The sequence below is a fragment of the Zootoca vivipara genome, chromosome 6, assembly GCF_965207765.1.
Source record: "Zootoca vivipara chromosome 6, rZooViv2.hap1.1, whole genome shotgun sequence".
NCBI lineage: Eukaryota > Metazoa > Chordata > Lepidosauria > Squamata > Lacertidae > Zootoca > Zootoca vivipara.
The window spans coordinates 7,969,898-7,996,243 of NC_142589.1; the positions used below are offsets into that span (position 1 = coordinate 7,969,898).

The window sequence follows — 26,346 nt, forward strand, 5'->3', positions numbered from 1 at the left end:
GCCGTGGGTACATAAGTACGTAGGTGCGCGCGAGTGGAGGCGGTCCCGCGGCATTTGGAGCGCCTGACGCGAGAGTGGGGTTTTAGACGTCGGCCGTAGTGGGACTAGTGTGGCCGCCATGTTGAGGGTGGCGGGAGGAGGAGATCGTAGACACAAGAAAGCTTAAGAGCTGAATTTCCCCTGACTGCGGCCATGGAGGAGACCTCCCCTTGCTCCCGGGTTAAGGGGCTCGTGCATGCGCGCTTCCTGCCCCTGCTCAAAGGTTGGCGTGGCCGGCTTGGGTGTGTGTCGAGGGGGTCCCAGGGAGGGTCGCGGAGCGTGTCCTGACGGTCGCCTGGTGGGTGCGCCACGGGCTCTACGTTCACGTGTAAATGGGTGGACGCGCGTTGAGCACCCGAGAAGGCTGCAATTCTCCCAACTCGCCTTCCTGAGTCTTTCCAGCAACGGGTAGCCTCCCGACTGTGGAGGCAGAGCAGAGCCATCGCGGCTTGTAACTGTTGACTGCCCTCTTCCCCAGAAATTTGTCTAATTCTCTTACAAACATGAGTTTGACCAAACTGCGGAAGGCTGTGGAAGACAGGAGTGCCTGGCGTGCTATGGTCCATGGGGTCACGAAGAGTCGGACACGACTAAACGATTAAACAACAACAACAACAACTTACAGAATGGCAAAGTGGTCTTCTGATCCAACCCCCTGCAATTAGAGTTGCGACCTGTGTTCTGGGAAAATATAGGACAGGATAGCGGTGTTGGGGTGGTGTTCTTTTTCCACCTGGTTCTGAAAAGACTTCAGAGCAATCCATTGCAGTCTATTGCAGCCTAACCGGGTGGCCCCTCTGACATTTGTCACACGCACATAATTTTGTAAATCTCTGCTTTGCTATCCAGAGCTGGAATACACGACCTTTTTCACACATATGCAGTCCTGTGCAACAATGCATGCAGGAGGCGGGGGCATATTCTGATGAGGGGATGAGCTTTGTTCCACATGTTAAATTTCTGAAGGAGAGGGGGAAAGGGTGGTTGGAAGGGCAAGGCTTGTGAGGAGCTGCTTCTCCCCTGCCCTCCTCCTCTCTCAAATATAATGCAGATCATGTTCAGAGCTGAGGCTTCTGGGCTACGCTGACACAGAACGGCTTGTTGCTAGAGCCTCGGAAGGTACAGGGCCTGGTGCTCCCAGGTGGATCATGGCCACCTTAACCCACATCAAAACTGCAGGGGACTGGAAAGGACAACCTCAAAGCCTTGCCCTATGTGACGTATGTAAAAACATAGAAGAGGAGAAAGATAATACTGAAGGACAATATGCTGAACCAATGGATTTATTTCCTGAAAAGAACACTGTTCTACTGGTGGGAGGGGTGGAACAGGGAGGGAAAGTAGGAGAAAACACTGTTTCACTGGTGAGAGAAGTGAAACAGGAGAGGGTTAAAGCAAAAAAGCACCCCAAAAAAGAGGTTGGGAAAATCAGCGCCCCGGTGAGAGAGGGGAGGACACAAACAGTTGGGGGGCAGAAAGAGGATGAAAAGGTGCAAAGATACAAAGTGATGGGATTACAGAAGGGGGGGGCAAGAGTTCGGCAAAAGTTGGTATGGGACAGACTAGGGGTGGGTTGAGAGGTTCTGGATTATTTGGTATTGTCTGAAATAATATGGTCTGATCTCGGAATGTATTAAGGATTGTATGAGGAACCTGGCTGATTCATCTGGAGACTTCGATTCCAGGGAAGGGGGGGTGGGAACTTTGTTGTGTGGGTGGAAGTAAATGGGTAATAAATTAGGATGTGAATCTTATATATTTTTGGGTAAGGGAAAGAGACTAGGGATTAGATAATAATAATTTTGGAGAGAGGATGTTAAGAGAAAAGAGGTTAAAGTACAAGGAGAATGGATAATAGCAATGAAAAAGATGAAAAAGTTGAAATTTAGAAATAAGAATGTGAAGTTAGAATGGGAAAATGCGAGAACTATTTTTAACAATAAGAACTCAAGAGGGGGAAATGAGGAAGTCTGAATCTGTTTTTGTTTTTTTTGTTTTTTGTTTTTTTGCCGTTTTTTTTCTATGTATTTTTCTTTTTTGTGCCTTTTTCTTTTTTCTTGTATTTCTTGTTAAAATCTAATAAAAAGTATATTAAAAAAAAAGAGAGAGAGAAAAAAAAAGCCTTGCCCTGGTTTGCTCCACCTTGGGACGAGATGAGAAGAGGGAATGAGGAGAAAAAAGGAAAGGAAAGAGGTCAGAGGCAGGGGGAGCAGCAGCAGCTGCAGCAGCAGGGCGGAAATAGGGAAAATACAGGACAAATCACTTTACATTGAAATAAGGGACAATCCTGTATTCTACAGGGTGGGTGGCAACCTTACCTACAATGCAGGAATCACAGCTCAATAATGACTACACAAAAGACTTATATATTGATGTGGTTTCTTGGGAGAAGCTATTGGGGGGGGGGGAGAGAGATGAAATTTGCTGGCTGTTGTGCTTTAAATGAAAACTATTTGAAAATGATGGAATCATAGAATCTTAGAGTTTGAAAGTACCAAAAAGGCCATCTAGCCCAACCCCCAGTAATGAAGGAATCTCAGCAAAAGCATCCATGGCAGATGGCCATTCAACCTTTGTTTAAAAGCCTCCAAGGAATGAGAATCCATCACCTCTTGTGGGAGTCTGTCCCAGTGCTGAGCAGCTCTTACTGTCAAAAAGTTTTTTCAAATGTTTAGTTGGAATCTCCTTTCTTGCAACTTGAAGCCATTGGTTCGAGTCCTACCCTCCAGAGCAGGAGAAAACAAGCATGCTCTCTCCTCCAAGTGACAGCCCTTAAGATATTTGAAGATTACTATCATATCTCCTTTCGGTCTCCTCTTTTCCAGGCTAAACATACCCGGCTCCTTCAAGCGCTCCTCATAAGGCTTAGTTTCCAGACACTTGATCATCCTAGCTGCCCTCCTCTGCACACATTCCAGCTTGTCAACATCCTTCTTAAATTGGGGTCAGAAGGGTCGTTCTTTCAGATGTGGTGGGCATGTAAAAGGCTAAAGGCTTTGGGGAAATGATTTATAATGAAATGAAGAAGCTGTTCAAGTGGGCTATTCCCAAAAGACCTGAAGCTTTTCTTATAGGGATAACAAGGACAGACATTCTGAAGAAGATGACCAAACAATTTATACATGTGACAACAGCAGCTAGAATATTGTATGCACAGAAATGGAAAGAAGAGAAGGTTCCAGTGAAGGAATAATGGGTTTTAAAAGGACTGCGTGGAAATGGCAAAGTTGACAACAAAATTAAAAGACCAAAATGATGAACTTTTTATAGAAGAGTGGAGGCAGGCATCCCCAAACTTCGGCCCTCCAGATGTTTTGGACTTCAATTCCCATCTTCCCCGGCCACTGGTCCTGTTAGCTAGGGATCATGGGAGTTGCAGGCCAAAACATCTGGAGGGCTGCAGTTTGGGGATGCCTGAGTGGAGGCCTTTGTTTAGACAATTCGGATTATTCCTACCTAAGTGTAGAACCTCGTATTTGTGCCTATTGAGATTCATTTTAGTTAGCTTTGGTCCCGTTCTCCAATCTGTTAAGGTCCTATCGAATCCCGATTCTGTCTTCTGAGGTTTTCGCTGCCCCACCCTGTTTGGCGTCATCTGCAAACTGGGTGAGCATCCCTCCAGTTCTTTCGGCCAAGCAAAGATGCTGAACAGCACCAGGCCTAGGACAGAACCCTGCGGCACCCCACTTGGCACTCCCCCCCCCCCAGGATCAGTGATCTTTGGGTTCTGTCAATCAGCTCCAAATCCACCCTGTTATTGTTTAGTCGTTTAGTCGTGTCCGACTCTTCGTGACCCCATGGACCATAGCACGCCAGGCACTCCTGTCTTGCACTGCCTCCCGCAGTTTGGTCAAACTCATGTTCGTAGCTTCCAACTGTCCAACCATCTCATCCTCTGTCGTCCCCTTCTCCTAGTGCCCTCCATCTTTCCCAACATCAGGGTCTTTTCCAGGGAGTCTTCTCTTCTCATGAGGTGGCCAAAGTATTGGAGCCTCAGCTTCAGGATCTGTCCTTCCAGTGAGCACTCAGGGCTGATTTCCTTCAGAATGGATAGGTCTGATCTTCTTGCAGTCCATGGGACTCTCAAGAGTCTCCTCCAGCACCATAATTCAAAAGCATCAATTCTTCGGCAATCAGCCTTCTTTATGGTCCAGCTCTCACTTCCACCCTACATTGACATTGTCTGCCCTACCTTTTACCAACTTCTCAAGAAGGCTTTGTGGAAAGCCATAATGAAATCAAGATGTTTTACATTCACAGCTTTCCCCTGATCCACCAAAGCTTGCAACTCTTATCAAAAACAGAAGTAAGGTTGTTCTGGCATAACTTGTTCTTTAGAAGCCCATGCTTGCTCTAGTGACCACAGTATACTTTTCTAAGCCTTCACGGACCAATTGTTTAATTATCTGTTGTAAAGACCTGTGCTGGTATCAAAGTCAGCCTGTCTGATTTGTAGTTCCCTGGGTCCTCTCCCCCCACCCCCCACCCCCTTCTGAAGATTGGGACATTTGCATGCATCCAGTCTGCAGAGACCTCACCTGTTGTTCTTCCCTGTTTCTCCTCTCTGGTTTTAATTAAGTGGGATGGGGTTGAAATATGTGGAAACCCGCTGCCTTTAAAGCAAGGGTAGCATTAGGACCCAGGGGAGAGGCTGCATTGCAAGACAGATTTCTTTCCCCCTCTCTTGAAAGTGGGCAAAAGAGATCCAGGCTCTGGGAGGATAGCAGGGGGACTGAGAAGAGAAGAGACCTTTCAGACCAGTAAGTCACTCCTCTGTGTCTCTGTGCATGCACAGAGGTTTTGTGCCATTTTTGGCTGTTCCTCTGCAGAGCTCTAGAATTTCGCCAGTAGGCAAGAGTCGTGGGCAAAATGTAAAGGGACCATTTCGCCTTCAGTCAGGATCATGACCCCCCCAAAAAACTAAAGCAAATGGCAGTGAAGGAGAAAGGGGGCGGGTGGGAATCATTCGTGTTTTTCAGAAAGGCAGGTTTATTTTTCTTGTTTTAACTGCAGCTTTTAATCCAGAGCGAAGGCGGCTTTGAGGGGGTCCTTGGTTAACGCTTGTCTAAATACTACCAAATTGCATGTTGGCATCGTTTTAAGGAACTTTCCAATGGAATGGGGAACTTTTGAAGGATGAAGAAAAGGTAGTGAGCTTAAGGACAATATGTGTGTTCTATTCATTGTAAATGCAACAGCTCAGTGAGCGAGTTGGCGGGGCAGATGTTGAGCCCCCGCCCCCCACTTTCCATTTGCTGATGTCTGGAATTTTGGCTGAGGCCAGAGAGGAGTGGGATTCCATTCCTTGGAAAGTCACTATGAAAGCCTTTGTAAGTAAGGTTTTTTTTGGGGGGGGCAAGACATTGTGGACCGATTTTGTAGGTCAAAAATCCCCTGTGATATCTGGTTGGTGGAGGGGGGGTTCCCTTTTGTTCTCTGCTCCCTCTCCTGGCCTTTGGAGGAGGGGGCTTTTCCTAGAAGGTGGGGTTTCAGGAGGCTCCTGAGGCATTCTTTCCTTTGCAGGAGCTGACTGATTGTTCCCAGATGTGCCTTGCAAAAAAACACATCTGGTTTCCCTAGAAGTGTTACCCTCCCACATCTTGGGCATTGAGGAGGGCCTTTTCTCTCTCCCCACCCCACCCCCATTTCAGCATCTTCTGCCAAAAGCATCAGTGCAGTGGGGGCCTTCCAGGAGGGAGGGAGGGAGAGTGGGAGCAGGGTCGGGGAAGGGAATAGCCTTTCCTGGCTAGAGAGGGATGGTGGGGGAGGTTCTTTGATGTGGAGGAGGGAGGGCTCAACCGCCACATCTTGCTGGAATGCCCCTGGTGAACTTGCATCACATCTCTGCCCATGCACAAAGGGTTCCCCCCCACCATGTAATTGGATCCAACCCGACCTACAAGCCAAATTTAATATATCTATTTAAACCAATTGCTGAGAGGAAGGCCCTATAGTTCCTGTGTGCTTAATTATCTTCTCGGGGTTTGGTGGATGTTAGGGTTGGGGGACACATTGTGCTCCAGAAGAAGAAGAAGAAGAAGAGTAGTTTGGATTTGATATCCCGCTTTATCATTACCCGAAGGAGTCTCAAAGCGGCTAACAATCTCCTTTCCCTTCCTCCCCCACAACAAACACTCTGTGAGGTGAGTGGGGCTGAGAGACTTCACAGAAGTGTGACTAGCCCAAGGTCACCCAGCAGCTGCATGTGGAGGAGCAGGGAAGCAAACCCCGTTCCCCAGATTACGAGTCTACCGCTCTTAACCACTACACCACACTGGCTCCTGGGGTAGTTTGTCCACCTTTGGCCCCCTACCCCGAGCTCTCACATGTGGCTTCCAGAAACCGACAGCGGCCACACGCTGGGAACAGCACCAACCACCCAGCTAAACCAGGTGAGGGTAGCCGATGGGTCTCAAACCCTCGGGTGAGTTAGGGTCTTCCCCTGCGTGCAAAGACAGGCTCTGGGGGGATTGAGCAGACGAGACCAATGGTCAAGAAAGTGGCTTCTGCCTGTGCTGTAGAAAGAAGCAAGGGGCAGATGGTGCTCATCAACCTGAGAAGGTAGCTCACCAAGAAGAAAACGCTTTTACAGTTCGCCTAATTCCTACGACAAGGGGAGCAATAATGTTTTAATCTGGCAGCAAGCAGGCTGCGCTGGGGGTGTCCAGCCAACTCTTTCTCCCTCTCTCCTGAACTGTGCAAACAGGCATGGCGAGAGAGGGGGCAGGGAAGATTGCTGCTGTTGGAGATGGATTCAGAATCCCAGCATGGAAGTGTTTTAAATGACTTCTGCAGAGGCCGGGGGGGGGGGAGAGCATTCCAGGAAACTTTCCTCAACTACAAGGCGAGTTCCAGGCCAGGCCTCTTTGTTCAGAGCGACCTGGGCATCTTTTCCAGTATCTGGCGAGGAGCTTTGCGCCTGTTTCTTTTCCCCTTCCCCTTCCCGCTCCTGCAGTGTTGGGCAACGATGCATGGAGAAATCAAAGCAATTAAAAATTAAAAGGGCACCGCAGGATGCATTGCTGGAAGGTGGTCAGGTTGGGCTTCTTTCATCAGAACATTTCCTGACAGCACCTCCCCTCTTAATTGGTGTTTTTGGTCTTTTGTGACCTCCAGGCTTGACGCCTTGCACCGCCTTCTACAGACATAAAAAGCGTTACATGGAGTCCATAGTTAGGCTCCCTACCCACAGCCTACAAAATTATGGTGGGAACAACACTGACAAAACAAGGATGGAGATCCTGTTCTTTTGGTCTCCTGACGGACAAGTATTCAGATGCTGAGGGTCTTTGAGACAGAACTATAGATTTCAGCCTCCTATGGGAGTATAGCATCTAGATCAAGGGAAGTAATAGTACCACTGTATTCCGCTCTGGTCAGACCTCACCTGGAATGCTGTGTCCAGTTCTGGGCACCACAGTTCAAGAAGGATACTGACAAGCTGGAACGTGTCCAGAGGAGGGCAACCAAAATGGTCAAAGGCATGGAAACGATGCCTTATGAGGAACGGCTTAGGGAGCTGGGCATGTTTAGCCTGGAGAAGAGAAGGTTAAGGGGTGATATGATAGCCATGTTCAAATATATAAAAGGATGTCATATAGAGGAGGGAGAAAGGTTGTTTTCTGCTGCTCCAGAGAAGCGGTCATGGAGCAATGGATTCAAACTACAAGAAAGAAGATTCCACCTAAATATTAGGAAGAACTTCCTGACAGTAAGAGCTGTTCAGCAGTGGAATTTGCTACCAAGGAGTGTGGTGGAGTCTCCTTCTTTGGAGGTCTTTAAGCAGAGGCTTGACAGGCATATGTCAAGAATGCTTTGAAGGTGTTTCCTGCTCGGCAGGGGGTTGGACTGCATGGCCCTTGTGGTCTCTTCCAACTCTATGATTCTATGGGGTACATTTCCTTAGGCTTCTCTCGCAAGGGCTGCATGCAAAACCATACCCTCCAAGTGTCCTGGTTTTCCAGGGACAGTCCCAGAATTACGAAAGGCCTCCTGGTTTCTGATTTGATCCCGGAATGTCCCCATTTCCCTTGCCGGTGCTGAGCTTTGGAAGGAGGATGAGCCGGCACTTGTCCCTAGACAGCTTGTGACTGGGGGAGAGCATCCCGTTGCCAGCCTCCTTCCTTGGGCAGCTCATAGTGGCTGCTGGAGAGTTGGTAAGGAGGAGGAGAGGTTGCAGCCGGCTCTGAGGGGCAGGCAGAGGGCAGTGCCGCCCTGGGCAGGAAGAAAGTGGGGAGCGAAGCAGAGTGCAAGGAGTCCTGATTTCTTGTTTTTTTTTAAAAAATGTTTTGTGTGTCTGCGTCTAATCTTGCCCCTTTCTAAACATTTATTTATTGGTGCGTGTCTTTCCTTTTGTAAATCTACCAAGGAATAAAATGAAACCGGGACTTGCCCATCTTCTGATAGGAAACGCTCCGCAGGGAAGGGAAAACATTGAAGGGGTGAGATTCGAGGAAGGTCAGTTGTGGGGGAGTGAGAAATGTCAGTGTGGTGTAGTGGTTAAGAGCGGTAGACTCGTAATCTGGGGGACCGGGTTCGCATCCCCGCTCCTCCACATGCAGCTGCTGGGTGACCTTGGGCTAGTCACGCTTCTCTGAAGTCTCTCAGCCCCACTCACCTCACAGAGTGTTTGTTGTGGGGGAGGAGGGGAAAGGAGAATGTTAGCCGCTTTGAGACTCCTTCGGGTAGTGATAAAGCGGGATATCAAATCCAATCCAAACTCTTCTTCCCTATTTTCATCTGAGGAATGTTGGTCTGCAAGACCTGAGTTATCTTTCTGCGCAAGTATAGTTTATCTGAATGAATTCGCCATGTCCCTCAGGGTGACAGCCGTGAGCAATCATCCTTTGACGAAGACTTTGCAGAGGGTTCTTAGCAGTTAAAAACGAAAAGGAGGGGCGGGTGGCAACCAGGGGCAGCCATCCTGTGGGTTTTATGCAGCTCTTGGCTTCGTTCTGAAAGCTTTGTGCAAGCAGTCAGCTTAGACTTCTGGAATGAGCCATCTAACCCTCAGAGGAGGAGGAGGAGAACCCACCTTTGGCTTCTTCCAGAGTTAACATGTGTCTTCCCCCTGACTCCCCACAACACGCTAAGGAATGCTGCAGCCCTCAGGCGGAAAACCGCTTGCCTGCCCCAGCTTTTGGCGAGAGCTCTTGGTTTTGTGTTGCTTGTTAAATGTACAATGTTCAGTCAACAGAACATTTGGCAGGTGCCCCCTTTCCAGTTTTCCTCTCCCCGCCACGGTACCACAAACCACGTCTGGCTATTATGCTGCTGATGGAAATTGCAATGGAAATCCCCAATGGAAACCAACAACAACACAACTAGGCAGCTGAGCCCACACATTTGACTTACTTTGTGCCCAAATCCCTCCCAAAGGTTTCCTGGGTCTCCAGCGTCATTTGGGGACAGCTTTATTGGTTCTGCAGAAGGGCACAAGATCAACAGGGCATTTGCAAAGTCCGCAGAACTGCTTGAGAGCTTGTTTTGAGGGAGGGGCATGGGGGGGGGTCTTCTGCTTTCCAATCCCAGCAGATGCTGGAGGCAGGAGGTGGGACGAGGTGTATGCATTGCAGACACTGCTAGGCGCACAGAGGCCATGCCTGGCAGGATCCAGGGGGTTTCTTGGGAGTGGAAAGGAATCTCCATCTCTCTTTCAGATAGGAGGCAACCCAAATCTCCTCGTGTGTTTTTCTGCACAGTTGCCACGTGAGAAAGAAGATTCCACCTAAACGTTAGGAAGAACTTCCTGACAGTAAGAGCTGTTCGGCAGTGGAATTTGCTACCAAGGAGTGTGGTGGAGTCTCCTTCTTTGGAGGTCTTTAAGCGGAGGCTTGACAGGCATATGTCAAGAATGCTTTGATGGTGTTTCCTGCTTGGCAGGGGGTTGGACTGGATGGCCCTTGTGGTCTCTTCCAACTCTATGATTCTAGGATTGCTTGGCATGCCGATAAAATAAATGCAAAAGGGGAGCTGTCTGAAACATATTGCAGCACAGAATGGCATTAAAAGCATAAATATGGGCACACTTTCCATAAGGATAGATGTGGTAAGGAGGAGCAGTCAACTCAAATGTCAAATGAAACGGCTGCACTTTAGTCCAAGCTGTGCTACTCAGCCTTTTCCTTTTCCTGACCCTACAGGTGCTTCTTCCCCAGCCCAGCACGACTGCCCCAGACTGAGAATGAGGAGGACACTGAATCTCTTCCTCCTGTGCCTGCCAGGTGAGTGGACCCACCCCCACCCCGGCAACAGCACATTTCAAAACAGTTGAGCGAAGTAATGGAAGCAATCTGATCCAGGGCTCTGCCTCTAGAACCTCTCTTAACCTGCTGCCCTGGAAAATACAAGGTGTGACTGTGAAATCGTACAGCGAGAAATATTCAAACATACATGCCTTACAGGCCTTCAAAGTAGGCCCCCTCTGATAACAATGCACCATTGACAACGTTCGTAGAACTGTTGCAAACTTCTGGAGACGTCCTCTTTTAATACCGTTTTCAGTTCCCTTGCCGCAGCAGCTCGGACTTGTGAAATGTTGGGAGATCTGTGGCCTTTCAGTGCAGATTTCACTTCTGGAAAAAGAAAGAAATCCGGTGGGGCTAGATCGGGAGAATACGGAGGGTGGGACAACTCGGTAACGATTTCACATGGAATACGCAATTACAGTGGTACCTCTACTTACGAATTTGATGCGTTCCGAACACACATTTGTAAGTCGAAAAAATGTGTAAGTCGAATCCCATAGGAATGCATTGAGAGAGAAAATTCGTAAGTCGAAGCAGCCCTATCTAAAAATTCGTAAGTAGAAAAAATCCTATCTAAACTGCATCCAAGATGGGGGACGGAGCTCCATTCGTAAGTAGAAAAATTCGTAAGTAGAGTTATTCGTAAGTAGAGGTAGCACTGTATTCCGCCATCATTCGGACGGACGAGCGCCGATCCCACGTCAATAACTCACGAACTCTGTTGACATTTGCCGCCGTTCTGCTCGTCAACGGTCTGCCAGACTGAGGGTCATCTTCGATGGTTTGATTTCTGTGACAATTCACCGAACTTTTCGGTCACACCTTGTATTAAAAAAATGATCATCAAGAGCTTGGTGTAGTGTGTGTGTGTGTGTGTCCATCCGTCCAGCAAGACAAGCATTTCGGGGAATGAATGTGGCTCAGGGGTGGAGAATCTTCGCATACAGAAGGTGGGCTGCACTGGTGTGCCTTTTCCATTTGGCCCTTTGGGGAGCCAAGCTTGGCTCTTGCTGCAGAGCGCTCAGGGCAGGCAGTTGCTTTCTTCTGGATTCTCGCAATATGCAACTGCTGCCCCTATGGTCTGGTGGTGATGGGGAGACCCAGCTGAGCCCCGGTCTCTTTCTAACCAGCAGCACTCCTGGCTCAAGGGCAGTACGACATCGAGGACCCGGCCTACCATGACACACCTTACGTGCCTTACGAAATAGGTGAGTGCATTGCAGGCTGGCAGAAGCTCCCCTCTCCCTGTCTCCTGCCGTTCAAATCAAGGTCACTAGAACGTGACACTCAGCTGTGCAATCATAGCTGCCAAGTCTCCCGTTTTCCCTGGGAAATCCCCGTTTTTCCAGCTGATCCTAGCTGAAAAAACGGATTTTTTGTTTTCCCCCGGGTTATTCTGGCGCGGCGGCCATTTTGGAACTGGGCGGAGCATGCTCAGAAGCGACTTTTGATGCTGCTCTGCCCAGTTCCAAAATGGCTGCAGTGCGACTTCCGGTCTGCTATTTCCGGCCCGGTCCCTTATTTCTCTGACAGCAACATGGCAGGTATGCTGTGCATACCTTTGAACTCTCTCCCTCTGGGGAGCAGCCAAAGGTTGCAACCCCCAGGATCACCCAGCCACGATGTGGGGAAATGCTATCTCCCCTGCCCCCTGCCCCCCGCTCCTCATCCTCCTCTCAAAGACAGCCTCAGTGGAATTAAACTCTGCATCTTTTCCTTCCTTCTTTTTTTTAGACAGTCAAGATTATTATGATTATGCTGGTAATGGTAAGTCAACTTTTCCCTCTGCTCTGGGGGAGTTTGGGGGAAGGGAATAACTTATTTCCACCCCGATCCCCCCCCCCAAAAGTGCGTTCTGAGCCTTAGACTTTGGGGTGGAAATGGGAGAGCCAGGCTGGCTGAAGCTGAACCTCCCTGCTCTCCCTCCTCACTTTCCACAGCAGACATTGCTCCGCAGACCCCGGAGGAGCAGTATCAGTACCAGTCCCAACAGCAGAACCAGCAGGAAGTCATCCCTGCGCCAACCCAAGGTAAGCCCACCTTAGGGAGGTAGGGAGGTGTTGTGCAAGGGGCATTGCACCACAACCTCCAGAAGGAGAAGCTCCAGAAGGAGTCAGGGCCAGATGAAGACCTTCAGAGGCCCTAAGCACTTAAGAGGTCTTGGTGCCCCCATATATATCCAATTCAAAATATAAACCATAAAATAAAATGTTTATTTTTGCATACTCCCACTTTATTTACATTTGATTTTTTTTATCCTACTTTGATCAGATCCTCAAAACCAGGCACCCCCCAAACTCAGCCCTCCAGCTGTTTTGGGACTACAATTCCCATCATCCCTGACCACTGCTCCTCTTAGCTAGGGATGATGGGAGTTGTAGTCCCAAAACAGCTGGAGGGCCGAGTTTGGGGGTGCCTGCTCAAAACCAATCTTACATAACACATCTGCTTCTACAATTAGTAGAGAACAGGCATCCATCCCGCCTTGTTGCATAGTTCTTCTGAAGTTGAATATATACTTCAGCTGAGAAAACGAAGGCTCAGCTGAGCAATGGGTGACCATTGATGTTAAAAATCCGGTCATGGAAAATTTCTGTGGTCCCGGTCCCCGCCCCCACTTTCCCTTGATGCCGTAAGCACGGGCTTATTTTGCCTAATGGTTATTCCAGCCGGGGGGGGGGGCACTTGGCCCCTGTTGCTAGAAGCTGTGCAAAAAATGTCAGGCTCCTCCTCTTCTGGAAGGTCCAAACTGACCTGCTTCGGTTATAGATTTTAACTATTGAGAAATCCCTGGCTGGCTGTGCTGTGGCTTTCAGATTCCGATGTAAATAAGGGAAAGGCCAGAAGCCCATCCCTGTTTGCACCCGTGCTTGCAATGAAGACTATCAGGAGCCCTGAAGTTGGATCTGTAACCCTAATTCTCTTTTCCCCTACCTACCCTGTTCTAGGTGTTCCCGAGACAGAGCCCACTGAACCAGGCCCCCTCGGTAAGTAAGCATGCTGCGAAATTTGGGGTTGCTTGTTGGAATTTAAATCGGCTTCCCAGCTGAGACATTCATGTTCCCATTCTTATTCGTAACCCCAATACTGTGCTTTCTTAACAGGGAGGGGGTTATGATCATACCCTCCCAATTTTCCAGGGACAGTCCTGGAATTGCAAAAGGCATCCCAGCTTCTGACGTGATCCCAGAATGTCCCTATTTTCCCAGCCTGTACTGCAGCTGCTGCCGAGCACAGGGAGGAAGATGAGCCTCGTGTTTTTGTTCTTATAAACCAGCCTGGAAATTCTTTTGAATGAAAGGCAGTATAGGAATGATTCTAAATAGAAACGCTTGTGACCATTGCTCAAGTCGCTTGCCTCTTAGTGCTAGCAAATGAAGGCAGCCGATTGCAGCGCTGAGCTCAGCGTTGACCCCAGTGCCGTGACTTGATGCTTATAGAATCATAGAGTTGGAAGGGACCACAAGGGGCTCAGCACCGGCAGGGGAAATGGGGACATTCCAGGATCAAATCAGAAAACAGGAGGCCTTTCGTAATTCTGGGACTGTCCCTGGAAAACCAGGACACTTGGAGGGTATGGTTTTGCATGCAGCCCTTGCGAGAGAAGCCTAAGGAAATGTACCCCATAGAATCATAGAGTTGGAAGAGACCACAAGGGCCATCCAGTCCAACCCCCTGCCAAGTAGGAAAGACCATCAAAGCATTCTTGACATATGCCTGTCAAGCCTCTGCTTAAAGACCTCCAAAGAAGGAGACTCCACCACACTTCTTGGCAGAAATTCCACTGTCGAACAGCTCTTAATGTCAGGAAGTTCTTTCTAATGTTTAGGTGGAATCTTCTTTCTTGTAGTTTGAATCCATTGCTCCGTGTCCGCTTCTCTGGAGCAGCAGAAAACAATCTTTCTCCCTCCTCCATATGACATCCTTTCATATATTTGAACATGGCTATCATATCACCCCTTAACCTTCTCTTCTCCAGGCTAAACATACCCAGCTCCCTAAGCCGTTCCTCATAAGGCATCGTTTCCAGGCCTTTGACCATTTTGGTTGCCCTCTTCTGGACACGTTCCAGCTTGTCAGTATATGCATTGGCCTGTAGACTCTGGCATCAAGCTCAGGGGTCACTGCACTTGTCATAACTCTCCCCATCCCCTTCTTCTCCATTCCCAGACTGCCAGGAGGAGCAGTACCCTTGCACCAGACTCTACTCGGTCCACAAGCCTTGCAAACAGTGCCTGAACGAAATCTGCTTTTACAGGTGAGCAGCTGCTGGAGGGAGGTCACTATCTGGCTTGGGGGAGAGTCTTTCACCCGAGGACCCACAGAGGATGGATGGGGACAGATCTAAAGAGAGTGTTAACTTGTGCTTCCACCAGGCGTGGAAAATGCCTCTGTTGCTCTTTCAAGGCTCGCAGGAGTGGATGGGCCCCCAAAAAACATCTGGATGGGCCACAGTTGGTTGCCTTCTCTGCAGAGATTTGAGCAGAACTGGGCGATATCTGGTTTCCAACATCGTGATATATCACCAGCTAGGGACATGGGTGGCGCTGTGGTCTAAACCACTGAGCCTCTTGGGCTTGCCGATCGAAAGGTTGGCAGTTCAAATCCCCGCGACTTGAGTGAGCTCTCGTTGCTCTGTCCCAGCTCCTGCCAACCTAGCAGTTCAAAAGCAGGCCAGCGCAAGTAGATAAATAGGTACCACTGCGGCGGAAAGGTAAATGGCATTTATGTGCGTTCTGGCTTCCATCAGTGTCCCGTTGCGCCAGAGGCAGTTGAGTCATGCTGGCCACATGACCCAGAAAGCTGTCTGTGGACAAACACCGGCTTCCTCAGCCTGAAAGTGAGATGAAAGCCCCATAGTCGCCTTTGACTGGACTTAACCATCCAGGGGTCCTTTACCTGTTATCACCAGCTAAGCATCGCGATATGCCAATATATATCACGATGTCTGAAATAAGGATGGAGCTACGCAGAGGCATTGGCTGGCTTCGCAGTTTTTCCCACATTGTGATTCTTTCATAGCACACACAAACACACCAGGTCAAAAATTATAAAACCTGTATTAGAGGGTGATTTCTAGGGCATCTGGGCCTCAGTGTGCTCTGTTCTGTGCTACGAGATACTGAGCCCCACTCCAAATGCCTGCCAAGGCAGAGCATTGAGAAACTCTGTGCCAATGCTTAGCAGGCCGGTGCTTTTTAATTTTTGAATACCATAAATCAACTTTGCCACTTAACAGCCAGCGCTGTCCTCTTTTAATGGGCTTCGTGCACAAGTCAAGTTGCACAGGAGGACCTTGAACCCTGGAGGGTGGCAAAGGGTGGAATTGCTCACTAATATTTTGGGCAGAGCGAAACGGTGGAAAAGGTTCTAGTGCAGAAACGACCATGGAGGGGAGGGAGGGGAGGCCCAACTGCAGGGCTGCGACGTTCTCTTCACCCCTCGCACCATCTTTCCCTAGTCTCCGCCGCGTTTACGTGATCAATAAGGAGATCTGCGTCCGCACAATCTGTGCCCATGAAGAGCTGCTCAGAGGTAAGTGGGCCTGGATGTGCCACCTCCCCCCCCCCCCCGTGCGCTGCCTCGGAAAGCCCAGCAGATGAAGCAGCCCTGGGGGCAGACGTGGGCTGCGAGGGGCGTGGGTGGGGAGCAGCTTTCCAAAGAGGGCACCTAGCCCCGATAGGATGGATCTCTGCCTGCTTATTAGGTCCCTGAGCGAAACCTCTAGGCCCAAGAGAGCCTCCTTGAGGGGCTTGAGGAGACCTCTGTTTGCTCCCCCTTCCCCTGCAGCCGACCTTTGCAGGGACAAGTTCTCCAAGTGTGGTGTCATGGCGAACAGCGGCCTCTGCCAGAGCGTGGCCACCTCCTGTGTCAGAAGCTGTGGAGGCTGCTGAGCTGGCGCTGGACGAGAGGGGAGGCCTTTCTGCACCATGGACGCCGCCGCAGGAGCCGACCCCCGGAAGAGGGAGAGCAACTCAGCCGCAAGACTGCCTGTTTTGTCTGGCGTTTTCCTCCTCCTGCTTGGCCTCACAGGAAGTCATTGGTGCTATTTGAGGCGGTGGCCGGGGGGGGGAGCAAGGGCAGAGTCCCACCTTGTGCACATTCATAGTCTAGTGTGTTTAATTTTCATTACTTTTTTTTTATTAAAAAAACAACGGTGCTAGAGGGAAAGCAGCTTAACCTGTGATTCACGGGTACTGCAGGGCCGGTGGGATATTAAAAACCACCAGGAGGACCAAGGGGATATTGTGACCCCCATTTCCATTAACCCCCCCCCCATGAAGCGCAACCAAAGGTCAGGGTGCAGCTGTTTTTACTTTCCCCATAGCTGTAAGCCCACTTTTTGTATGATTCCCCCTCCCTACTTTTCTACAAAACGTTTAAATAAATAAAACAAACCCCAAAGTATTACAATTTCTTTCCTCCAAGAACCAACCAGGTGTGAGAAGAGGAGGTTTTTTTTTTAATTCTTGTTCACATTTATCCATAATAACAAACACCACCAGAAATATAAAAATATAACTTTCTACGTTCGTTGATTAATGGATACACAAAGAACCAAAGAAAGAGAAATATATACATACACAATTAGTGTGTGCATTTTGGTAAAAAACAACAACAATACAACCACCACCTTGGTCACATTTAAGAAAGGGAGGAAACGTCAGCCTAGACGGATTGACATGTGTCTCCGCTCAGGCCCCTCTTCCTGCACCCTCACAAGTCCCCCAGCCGCCCACTGGGGTGGGGTGGGGAGAATAGCGCTATTTGAAAACAAACTCTGCGTCAAAATGCATCTCTTTGCAACGCTGAGCCGAAGGGAGGAGTTTCAGATGCAGCCCGAAGAGGCGTCAATTAAAATAAAAACAGTGGCTTGTGGCCAACATTAGTCCTATTCAGAGTAGACCCACTGGAATGAATGAACTTCAGCCTATTAATTTGAATCAGTCAGATCTAAACAAATGGCCAAAAAAGAGAGAAAGAAACCCTGTCATTTGTCTTTTACACAAATCAACGGAGAGGTTTGCAAATCCCAGAAGCAGGCTGGCCAAATGATGGTTAGCTTGTTTAGTAGTAAGGAGGGGGGACACAGGCCTCTACCTCCCCCCCCCCCCCGCCAGTGGAGTCTGGAGACCAAGGAGCTGTTCAGGGTGCCGAGAAGATGGATGCTGGGGTGAACTTGGCTTGGCCCTTCCGTACCTCCTGGTGCAGCTGCTCCTTCAGGGTGGAGATCTGTGGGAGAGGCAGGCAGCAGGGGTCATTTGGGTCCTCCCGTGGTCATAGCATCCCCACCCCCAGGACTGCCACAGACGCACCTGCTCCTCAAGGCTTTTGACCCGCTGCCGGTGGGCCCGCTCCCGGGCATCCAAGGTATGTTCTGCCTGGAGCTGAGAGCTGCGCAGCCGCTCAGCCTCCAGCTGTAGGTCCTGCCGATGTCGGGTTGAGGAGTCCGCCCTGGTCTGGACCTGCTCCAACTCTGCCACCTGTGCCTGGGCAAGAAGAGGGTGAAGGAAAACCTCGCCAGCGGGACCAGCGCCGCCTTGAGCCTCATGGTTGCTGGGACACCCAGCCGCCTCCCCAGCAAATCTCCCAGAATTCAATAGTTGCAACCACCTCTGCTTTCAACTGACAGCTACCTAAGTTCCTAGTCCTTAAGACTGGAGATCAGCCTTTTGAAAGCATGTGCAGTGCCTACTGATCTCCTGCAAGCCTAGGCAAAGGCCCACCCAGGGGCAGGTGGTCAGTGTTCTGCAGAGCTCCTTTTTGCCCCTCCATGGTTGAACCAGAGAAATGAGGCAAAAAGGCTATGCTGAATCTTTGAGCTCCTTGTGGGGTTTGGCAACGCTTGCATTTCCTTAGCAGGGCCAAAGGCAGAACCAGCAGGAGGAGACTGGCAGGCAAACTCCTTGTGGAGAGAGACAGGGCAGGAGGCAGAAGAGAGGAGCGCTCCTTGTCTCCTCCTAGCCAAGACAGCTGGATAGCTCAGTTGGTTAGAGCGTGATGCTGATAACACCAAGGTTGCAGGTTCGATCCCCGCAAGGGACAGCTGTGTATTCTTGCATTACAGGGGGTTGCACTAGATGATCCTCAGGGTCCCTTTCCAATTCCAGGATTCTGGGATTCTATGGCTGAGGTCCAGCCTTGGGACATGGGGGGGTTGGAGCAGGCAGGGCTGCTCCCCGGGAGGCACCTGGGCCTGGCTTTCCAGAGCGCCCTGGGAAGGGCACCGGGACTCCGCACTAGGGTCCTCCGGATGGTGCCGAGCTTCTCCAGGGGGAAGGCAGCCCAATCAAAGGAGAGAAAACAGTTGAGCACACCAATCGGAATGGAGGAAATTTGAGCGGGGGAAATTCAAGCATCGCCTAAAAGCGGGGAGCAAAGCTTGACTGGGTAATCGCAGCCGGGTCAGATTCCCCAAGGCAGAAACCCCACAGAGGCCACTTGGGGAGGGGGCCTACTCCTGAGTAGGTGCGCCTAGGACCGCTGAAGCAGATGGAGAAAGGAGATGTGATGGCCCTCCAACAAAGCAACTGCAGACAGAGGGACTGGGTGCAAAATTTACCATCTTGAGAACGACTTCTTTTAAAGGGAGAGAACTGCCAACAGAGTGTCTTAGTTCTTGGTATGGTGGTCTCCCCTGCACAGGCCCCCAGGCAGACTGGCACATTTGAGTCAGCTGCAGAAGGGAGGAAAACCTTCATGGGGGGGGGGGGGAATCGTTACCTCAAGGAGACGAATCTGCTGCTGAGCCTCCGTCAGCTCCTGCTCCACACCGGTGAGGGACCTGTCCAGGCGGTCCTTTTCGGCAGAGAGGCGCACAGAGTCCTCGTGGGTCTTCAGCTTCTCCCGCTCCACCTGGGAGTGGGGGTGTCAAAGCAGAGGTGTCAGGAAGCCGAGGGCCCGCCCCCTACCCCCCGCTGTCTCTTGCCAGATGTGTTTCTTCACGGAAACGCACTCTGCGCATGCTCAAGCTGTTCTTTCATTTTTTATTTTTATTTTTAAATAATTGTTATTGGATTTTACATAAAGAAAAGAAAAAAAAGTAAATACAAGTAATATAAAACAATATCATCAAATCTTGTTCTTCAATGTTCTTCACATATAAAAACAAAAATAAAAAGAGAAAAATAAAAAAAAGAGATATAATCATACTTTTCAAATTCGAATCTAAACCTATCGGACTTCCTCATTCCCCCTTCTTGAGTTCTCAATAATTCACTAATTATTGCAGTTTCCAATTCTAAACACACATTCTTTCTTCTAAATTAGAACTTCTTTTTAACTGTTAACCCTTCACACTTCACATTGCTTTTTTTTTACCCAATATTCTCTACCTTTTACCCAAAAATGTTCAGACTTAACTAGTAAACTCTTTTACCCCCTTATCGTTCCCACCCACAAAATTAAATCTACCCCCCCCTTTCCTTGGAATCGGTGTCTCCAGAGAATTCAGCCAGCTCCTTAATACATTCCGAGTTCAGACCATTTTTTATCAGTCAATAAAGATTAATACAATTCTCCCTCACCCCGCTCCTGCTCTGTCCCAATCTAAATTTTGCTGAACCCTTTCCCCCGTTCTTTCAGAAGGAAGGCAAGCTCCTAGAGACCACCACCTGCCCCTGCCCTCCCTTCTGCTCAGACCCCGAGGGGCTCACCTTGTCGAGGGTCTTCCTGAGGGCATTCCTGTCCTTCTCCAAGCGCAGGGACGAGCGCTCTGCCTCCCGCTTCTCGTTCTCCAGCTGCGCCAAGGCACGCTGCAGGCTGCTGACACGCTCCTGGAAGAGGCGCCTGTCCCCCTGCACCTTCTGCAGGCTCCGCAGGCCGATGGCCTCACTTTCCTGGCTCTGCCACAGCAGCTGCAATGGAAGTGAGGAGAGAAAGGCAATGCGGAGCTCTGCAGGTGGGCCTGGCGGGACCATTCGGCTCCCTCCATCCCTGCCCACCTGCCTGGTTCAAACCACACGGTGCCTCTGGGGCAACAGGTAGGAGGCTCAGGGGGCAGGGGGAGGCCCGGCTCTGGGCACAGGATCCCACCTCCCAGCACCAAAATTTCCATAAAAAAAAACACCAACGAAAACATCTCAGGCTCGAGTCTGCCAGACCCTGCTGGGACCTCAGGAGGAAGTCCTGCAGCTACTTCCCAGGCAATAAAACCGTTCTGCGTTGTATTATGCATGCCTGGCGGAATTTGTGCAGCAGGTTGCAGAATTCCATTTTCCCTGGAGCAGAACCAGAGTATTTTTGCTGGAGGGGGCGACCTGCTGCCGCTTCCCCCTCAGTGTTCCGCTGTGGGCCTCTCCTCCAACCCCCCCATCCCATGCTCTGTCCAGGGGAGGGGAGGGGAGGGCCAGGGACTCACTTCTTCCTGCTGCTTGACCAGCCCCTCCAGCTCTTCCTTCTGCAGCTCCAGCTCCCCCTGCTGCCCCTTCATCGCCTGGAGCTGCTCGGAGAGGATCCCGTTCTGCTTCTTGGCTTCCGAGACGGCCTGGCGGGCCGCATCCAGCCGCTCCTGAAACAGGCAACAACGTGGACGTGGGTTCTTTCTGTGAAGCCGCCCCCCTTCCCCCATTATGCTGCCTCGCCTGCCCTTCTTGGGGTGGGGGACTTACAGTACCAGTGGAGCCAACCCAAGGGCCTGCCTGGCACTCTACTGATCAGCCTGCTTACCTGCAAGACCCTCCGGTCGTGCTCACTGGCCGTCAGGGCCTTCTGCAGCTGCAGCACTTTCTCCTGGGCTGAGCTGGCGCTGCTTTGGCTCTCGGAGAGGGAGGCGCTGAGCCCCTGCACCTTCTCCTTCAGGGAGCTCTCGGCCTCCGTAGCCTTCGCCAGAGAGAGATTGAGGCGGTCTAAGGACAACTGCAAGGCGCTGGCTTTCTGCTCGGCCTCAGACACCTGAGGGGTGGGAGAGGACACAGATTAGGCTGCGGGGGGGGGGGGGATAGAATCATAGAGTTGGAAGAGACCACAAGGGCCATCCAGTCCAACCCCCTGCCAAGCAGGAAACACCATCAAAGCATTCTTGACATGTGGCTGTCAAGCCTCTGCTTAAAGACCTCCAAAGAAGGGAGACTTCACCACACTCCTTGGTAGCAAATTCCACTGCCAAACAGCTCAGACCCTCTAAGTGTCTCTATTTTCCAGGAACAGTCCCGGATTTACAGAAGCCATCCCGCTTTCTGATTTGATCCCGGAATGTCCCGTTTTCCCTTACGACGTCCCTATTTTCATTGGAGAAATGTAGGAGGAAAAGGAGTTATGCAACACACACACACACACAGAGAGAGACCCGAGCCAAGGAGAGAAGTAACTATACAACCTTTAGAAGACATCTGAAGGCAGTCCTGCATAGGGAAGTGTTTTTTTTAAAGTTTAATGTTTTATTATGTTTTTATATCTATTGGAAGCCGCCCAGAGGGGCTGGGGCAACATAGTCAGATAGGTGGGGAAGAAGAAGAAGAAGAAGAAGAAGAAGAAGAAGAAGAAGAAGAAGAAGAAGAAGAAGAAGAAGAAGAAGAAGAAGAAGAAGAAGAAGAAGAAGAAGAAGAAGAAGAAGAAGAAGAAGCTATTTATACCCTGCCCATCTCGCTGGGCTTCCCCAGCCACTCTGGGCAGCTCCCAACAGAATATTAAAAACGTGATAAAACATCAAACATTACGAACTTCCCTAAACAGGCCTGCCTTCAGATGTCTTCTAAAAGTCAGATAGTTGCTTATTTCCTTGACATCTGGGAGGGCATTCCACAGGGTGGGTGCCACCACCAAGAAGGCCCTCTGCCTGGTTCCCTGTAACCTTGCTTCTCGCAGGGATGGAATTGCCAGAAGGCCCTCAGCGCTGGACCTCAATGTCCGGGCTGAACGATGGGGGTGGAGACACTCCTTCAGGTATACTGGGCCGAGGCCGTTCATGGCTTTATTGAATAGGACGTCCCTATTTTCATTGGAAAAATGTTGGATGGTATAGAAGCGGTGTCCCAATGGCTCTTGAGAGGTGGCAGCCAAATAAATCCTCTTCCCCACTCGCCGGTTGCATGTCCTGTCCACAAACTGCGGCCAAGCAGAGCCGGCTGCCACCTCCTATGTTCGCAAGAAGCCTTCCAGGCTCTGACCATGGAGGTCCTAGCTTCATCCCCAGAAGCACCTCAAGGAAAGCTGAACCCCTTACCTTCCCACCCAGCCACCGTCCTCTCAGAGGCTGCAAAGAGCAGCCGCTGGCAGTCACTGCAGGCAAGGCTGATCAAGATGGCTTGAGGGGGGGAGGTCACCTGTCTCTGCAGGACGTCGATTCTGTCGTGCAGCCCCTGGATCTCCGCCTCGCGGTCGCTCAGCACCAGCTTGGACCTTTGCAGCTCGCCCTCCAGCGACCGCCTCAGGAGCTCCAACTTGGTGCTGCGGCTCTCGGAGGCATCCAGGATGTCTTTGAGGCGACGCTTCTCCAGCTCCTGCTTGGCCTCGCTGGCCTTCATCTTGCCGATCTTCTCCTGGGGGAAGAAGAGAGGAGCCATTGCCAGTTGCCTTAGGGCTTTTCTGAGGAAACTGGCCGGGTTGAAGACTGAGGGAACAGAGAGTCTGGAGGGAATGAGAACCTGCTGAGAGGCAGAACTGGACAGCGGGCCCAACAGTGTTTTGGGGGGCACAGAGGCGTCCACGAACTGCACCTTGCCAGGGTCTTCTTGCTCCTCTCAGCCAATGGCTTCTGGGGGTCTCTCTGGCAGAAGGACTCCAGAGGAATCCCAATGATAATTTGGGGTTCTGGGCTTCATCTGCATTAATTGCCTTAGAACAGGCATCCCCAAACTGCGGCCCTCCAGATGTTTTGGCCTACAACTCCCATGATCCCTAGCTAACAGGACCAGTGGTCAGGGATGATGGGAATTGTAGGCCAAAACATCTGGAGGGCTGAAGTTTGGGGATGCCTGCCTTAGAATTTGCCTCCTTTTTCCCATTGGGAAGGATATGCTTCCTTTAACTTTTCCTCTGCATAAATTATTGCTCTTTTTATGGCTTAGTGTGGAGGGGGGAGGTCAGTGGTTTCAAGGAGGTGCCCGAGACACAATAGCTTCCGGCAATTCCCTCAGTCCTGAGGGAAAACTCTTTCCCCCTAAAGTTGCCTCCTTTCCCCCGAGAATTTGGTCACCTCACATTTGTCCGGGGAGGAAATGACCTGGGATAGGACTCCCCCCCCCTTCACACGCACAACTACATGATTATAAAACCTCCAGTGTTAACCACACCAAGCCGGGGGGGGGCAGTCTTGAAAACAACCCTTTTCTTCTCATCTGGCCATTTTGGCGATTAATTCTCCCCACCAGCGCTCAAGAGATCTCACTGCTCTCCTCCAGCCAAGTTACCTCACCCACACAAGTGCCGCCCTTTCCATAGAGAAGCCTGGACCAGCCCCAGGCACGGAAAAGCACTCTGCACACGCTCAGTGGCACTTTAAAAACAAACCCCAAAACCTTCTTGTTGTATCAACACTTTTCAGAGCAGTTCAAGTATCGCGGGGGAACATTTCGCAAGAATTTGAGCAGCTCAGCAACATTTGCCAAGAAAGAAAATCTCTCTCTTCTGAGCCAACATTTAAGCAAACATTTTCTAGCATTTTGTTAGGGATTGGTCACACACTTTAGTGCCCCCCATGCCTCCTGCTCCTCTCCTTCCCTCCCTCCCCACCCTCTCAGCCCCCCCCCCGGCATGGGGACCCCTTCTTCCAACTCTCAACCCAAGAAACCCAAGAACAGCAGCCTCTTTCTCTACGGGAAACAGTGCCAAGCTCAGGGAGAGCCCGACTGGTGGCCCAGACCTGAGCTCGACCTGCTGCTCCAGCTTCACGGCCCCCTCCCCTCTGCCCCATCAGCTCAGCATGTTCCTTGGCCTCTGCCAGGCCCCTTGGCAGCCGCCCAACTTTGCTCCGTGATCAGAGCAAAATATACGCCAGGAGGCTTAAGTTTGTTCAGAACTGAGTATACACTTTCAGAGTTAATGCTAAATACATTACTTCCGGTCAATGAACCACCATAGCTGCTAGACGGCTGTGAAAATTTGCAACCCGGGCTTTTTAAGACTCATCTACCCAGATATTATCTGAAACCAAAGGGGCACATTGGTTGCCAAATGTGGATTTCTCCCCCCCCCCCCCGCGGCTCTCCTACCCCACAAGAGGCGTGATCCACACAGATTGGCTGATGGGCAGGCCTTGTGTGGGTGAAATGACCCCTCCCAGCCCATCCAGTGATGGACCTGGTGACTGGGGAGGGAGCTTCAAGCCCACTTTCTGTTCCCCCTCCCCCCCAGGTTTTGATGCCAGGGCCAAAACTGAGGCCTTCCAGGAGTGAGGAGGGCTGGCAGTAGAGGTAGAGCTCCTTCCTCACACACTGACCTCCTGCTGGACACCTTCCTCGCCCTGCGGTCCTGCTTCCCTGCCTAGCATGGCCTCACCTGGGTCGCCCTGCGCTCGCTGTCGGCCGCCTGCAGGCTCCTCTCCAATGCGGCCTGCCTGTCCGCTAGGGCCTTGCGCTCCCTCTCGTTCCGGCGCAGGGTCTCCTCCTGCTGCATCAGGGCCGTCTGGGCGCCGCTCAGCTTCCCGTCTGCACTGCGCCTCCCTGCAGAGGAGGAAAGAGGGCAGAGCACTCAGCAGGCAGAGTCAGGGCAAAGGGAGGGCAGTGCAGGGTGAAATCTCCCCTTGAAATTTCCCCAAGAAACCTCCATCTCGGCGGAAAGCAAGGACACACACCACGGTGTGGATCTCACAGTGACTCTGGGGAGTCAGCAAATGCCCCCCAACCCAATCTCTCAGCAGGAAATGGCGTCACCCACCTCAGTCCCTTAAGGCTGATGAGTAGAAAGAGACCTCTCCTTTGCCACCACCCCCCCCCCCACACACATGGGCTCCATCCTGCCACAGGCTGCTACGTCCTTAAGGCCTGCCATTTATTTTAGTGCAGGGGGGCATCCCACACTTCACTTCCCCGGTGGGAAATGCAGTTTAACGGCTTAGCTGATGTTTTCTTAACATCCCCCCCCCCCGCTCTTCTTACAAAACTCAGGAGGGGGTGTTCTTCAAGGGAACCTTTGAAAAGACCACCACAGAAACGAGGCTGGTGGTGACTAGCGCTGGGTGATATATCAATATATCGTCCAAAAACTATTTGAAATCTGTATTGTGATATCGGTTTCATAGCTTCTGACCTGGCAATATATCATGAACCACGGCGTTTGTGTGTGCTGTGCAAAAATCACAAGGTGGGAAAAACCATGAAGCCAGCCAATTCCTCTACACAGCTCCATCCTTATTTCAGGCATTGCGATATATCTGCATATCACAATGTTCAGCTCGTGATCTATTGCGATATTGGAAACCAGGTATTGCCCAGCCCTAATGGTGACACAAGGGAACCAGGTGGCGCTGTGGGTTAAACCACTGAGCCTAGGGCTTGCTGATCAGAAGGTCGGCGGTTCGAATCCCTGTGACGGGGTGAGATCCCGTTGCTTGGTCCCAGCTCCTGCTGGTTCGAAAGCACGTCAAAGTGCAAGTAGATAAATAGGAACCGCTACAGCGGGAAGGTAAATGGCGTTTCCATGTGCAGCTCTGGTTTGCCAGAAGCGGCTTTGTCATGCTGGCCACATGACCTGGAAGCTGTACGCCGGCTCCCTCGGCCAATAATGCGAGATGAGCGCGCAACCCCAGAGTCGGTCACGACTGGACCTAATGGTCAGGGGTCCCTTTACCTTTACCTAATGGTGACACAGCAGAGCAGACTGTGACCTCCGACCCCCTCCAACCCACCTTCATCGCATTCGGCCACCTGCTTCTGCAGCTGCTGCACACGAGTCACAGCGACGTCCCGCTCGGCCTCCATCTCTGCCAGCTGGCCGTTCACGGTGCCCAGCTGGGAACGGGCTTCGTCCTGGACCCCGAGGAGGACGGATGGAAAGGGGGGAGAGGAAGGGAGGAAGAACAACAAGGCGATTGGCTGTCAGGATCTGAGCGTGGAAGTGGCCTTGGCCCACAAAGGCTCAGAACTTTGTGGGAAAGCAGAGATCCGCCCGCCCCTGCACCAGC

The 26,346-nt window shown here is 51.0% G+C and overlaps 2 protein-coding genes across 9 annotated transcripts in view; one reads left to right on the forward strand and one right to left on the reverse strand.

The window, feature by feature from the left end:
* The first annotated feature begins 41 nt into the window (after positions 1–41).
* On the forward strand, positions 42–16,691 carry MFAP2 (microfibril associated protein 2). Of its 7 annotated transcripts, none has more exons than XM_035117940.3 (9): positions 42–262; positions 10,182–10,262; positions 11,420–11,494; positions 12,021–12,053; positions 12,227–12,316; positions 13,235–13,273; positions 14,457–14,544; positions 15,748–15,821; positions 16,077–16,691. In XM_035117940.3, the coding sequence occupies exons 1-9, from the start codon at positions 193–195 to the stop codon at positions 16,178–16,180; spliced, it is 654 nt and encodes a 217-aa protein (XP_034973831.3). In that variant the 5' UTR covers positions 42–192; the 3' UTR covers positions 16,181–16,691. The 7 variants fall into 7 exon arrangements, with proteins under 7 accessions (XP_034973831.3, XP_034973830.3, XP_088527606.1 ...); XM_035117939.3 differs by having other exon boundaries at positions 85–262; positions 11,417–11,494; XM_088671480.1 differs by having other exon boundaries at positions 85–262; positions 12,230–12,316.
* Position 16,692: 1 nt separating this feature from the next.
* CROCC (ciliary rootlet coiled-coil, rootletin) overlaps positions 16,693–26,346 on the reverse strand; it is a 52,835-nt gene continuing 43,181 nt past the window's right edge. For both annotated transcript variants that reach the window (XM_060276317.2, XM_060276318.2), the window contains exons 29-37: positions 26,071–26,191; positions 24,723–24,886; positions 22,550–22,765; positions 20,955–21,179; positions 20,647–20,796; positions 19,943–20,143; positions 19,011–19,142; positions 17,603–17,776; positions 16,693–17,519 (exon numbers count right to left, since the gene is read on the reverse strand). In XM_060276317.2, coding sequence (XP_060132300.2) covers positions 17,433–17,519; positions 17,603–17,776; positions 19,011–19,142; positions 19,943–20,143; positions 20,647–20,796; positions 20,955–21,179; positions 22,550–22,765; positions 24,723–24,886; positions 26,071–26,191 — 1,470 coding nt within the window. In that variant the 3' untranslated portion in view covers positions 16,693–17,432. The remainder of the gene's footprint in view (positions 17,520–17,602; positions 17,777–19,010; positions 19,143–19,942; positions 20,144–20,646; positions 20,797–20,954; positions 21,180–22,549; positions 22,766–24,722; positions 24,887–26,070; positions 26,192–26,346) is intronic.

Coding starts and splice junctions, on each gene's coding strand:
- MFAP2 (XM_035117939.3), top strand. CDS start 193: ATGGAGGAGACCTCCCCTTGCTCCCGGGTTAAGGGGCTCGTGCATGCG. Junction 263..10,181: donor CTTCCTGCCCCTGCTCAAAG/GTTGGCGTGGCC, acceptor CTGACCCTACAG/GTGCTTCTTCCCCAGCCCAG. Junction 12,054..12,226: donor TTATGATTATGCTGGTAATG/GTAAGTCAACTT, acceptor CACTTTCCACAG/CAGACATTGCTCCGCAGACC.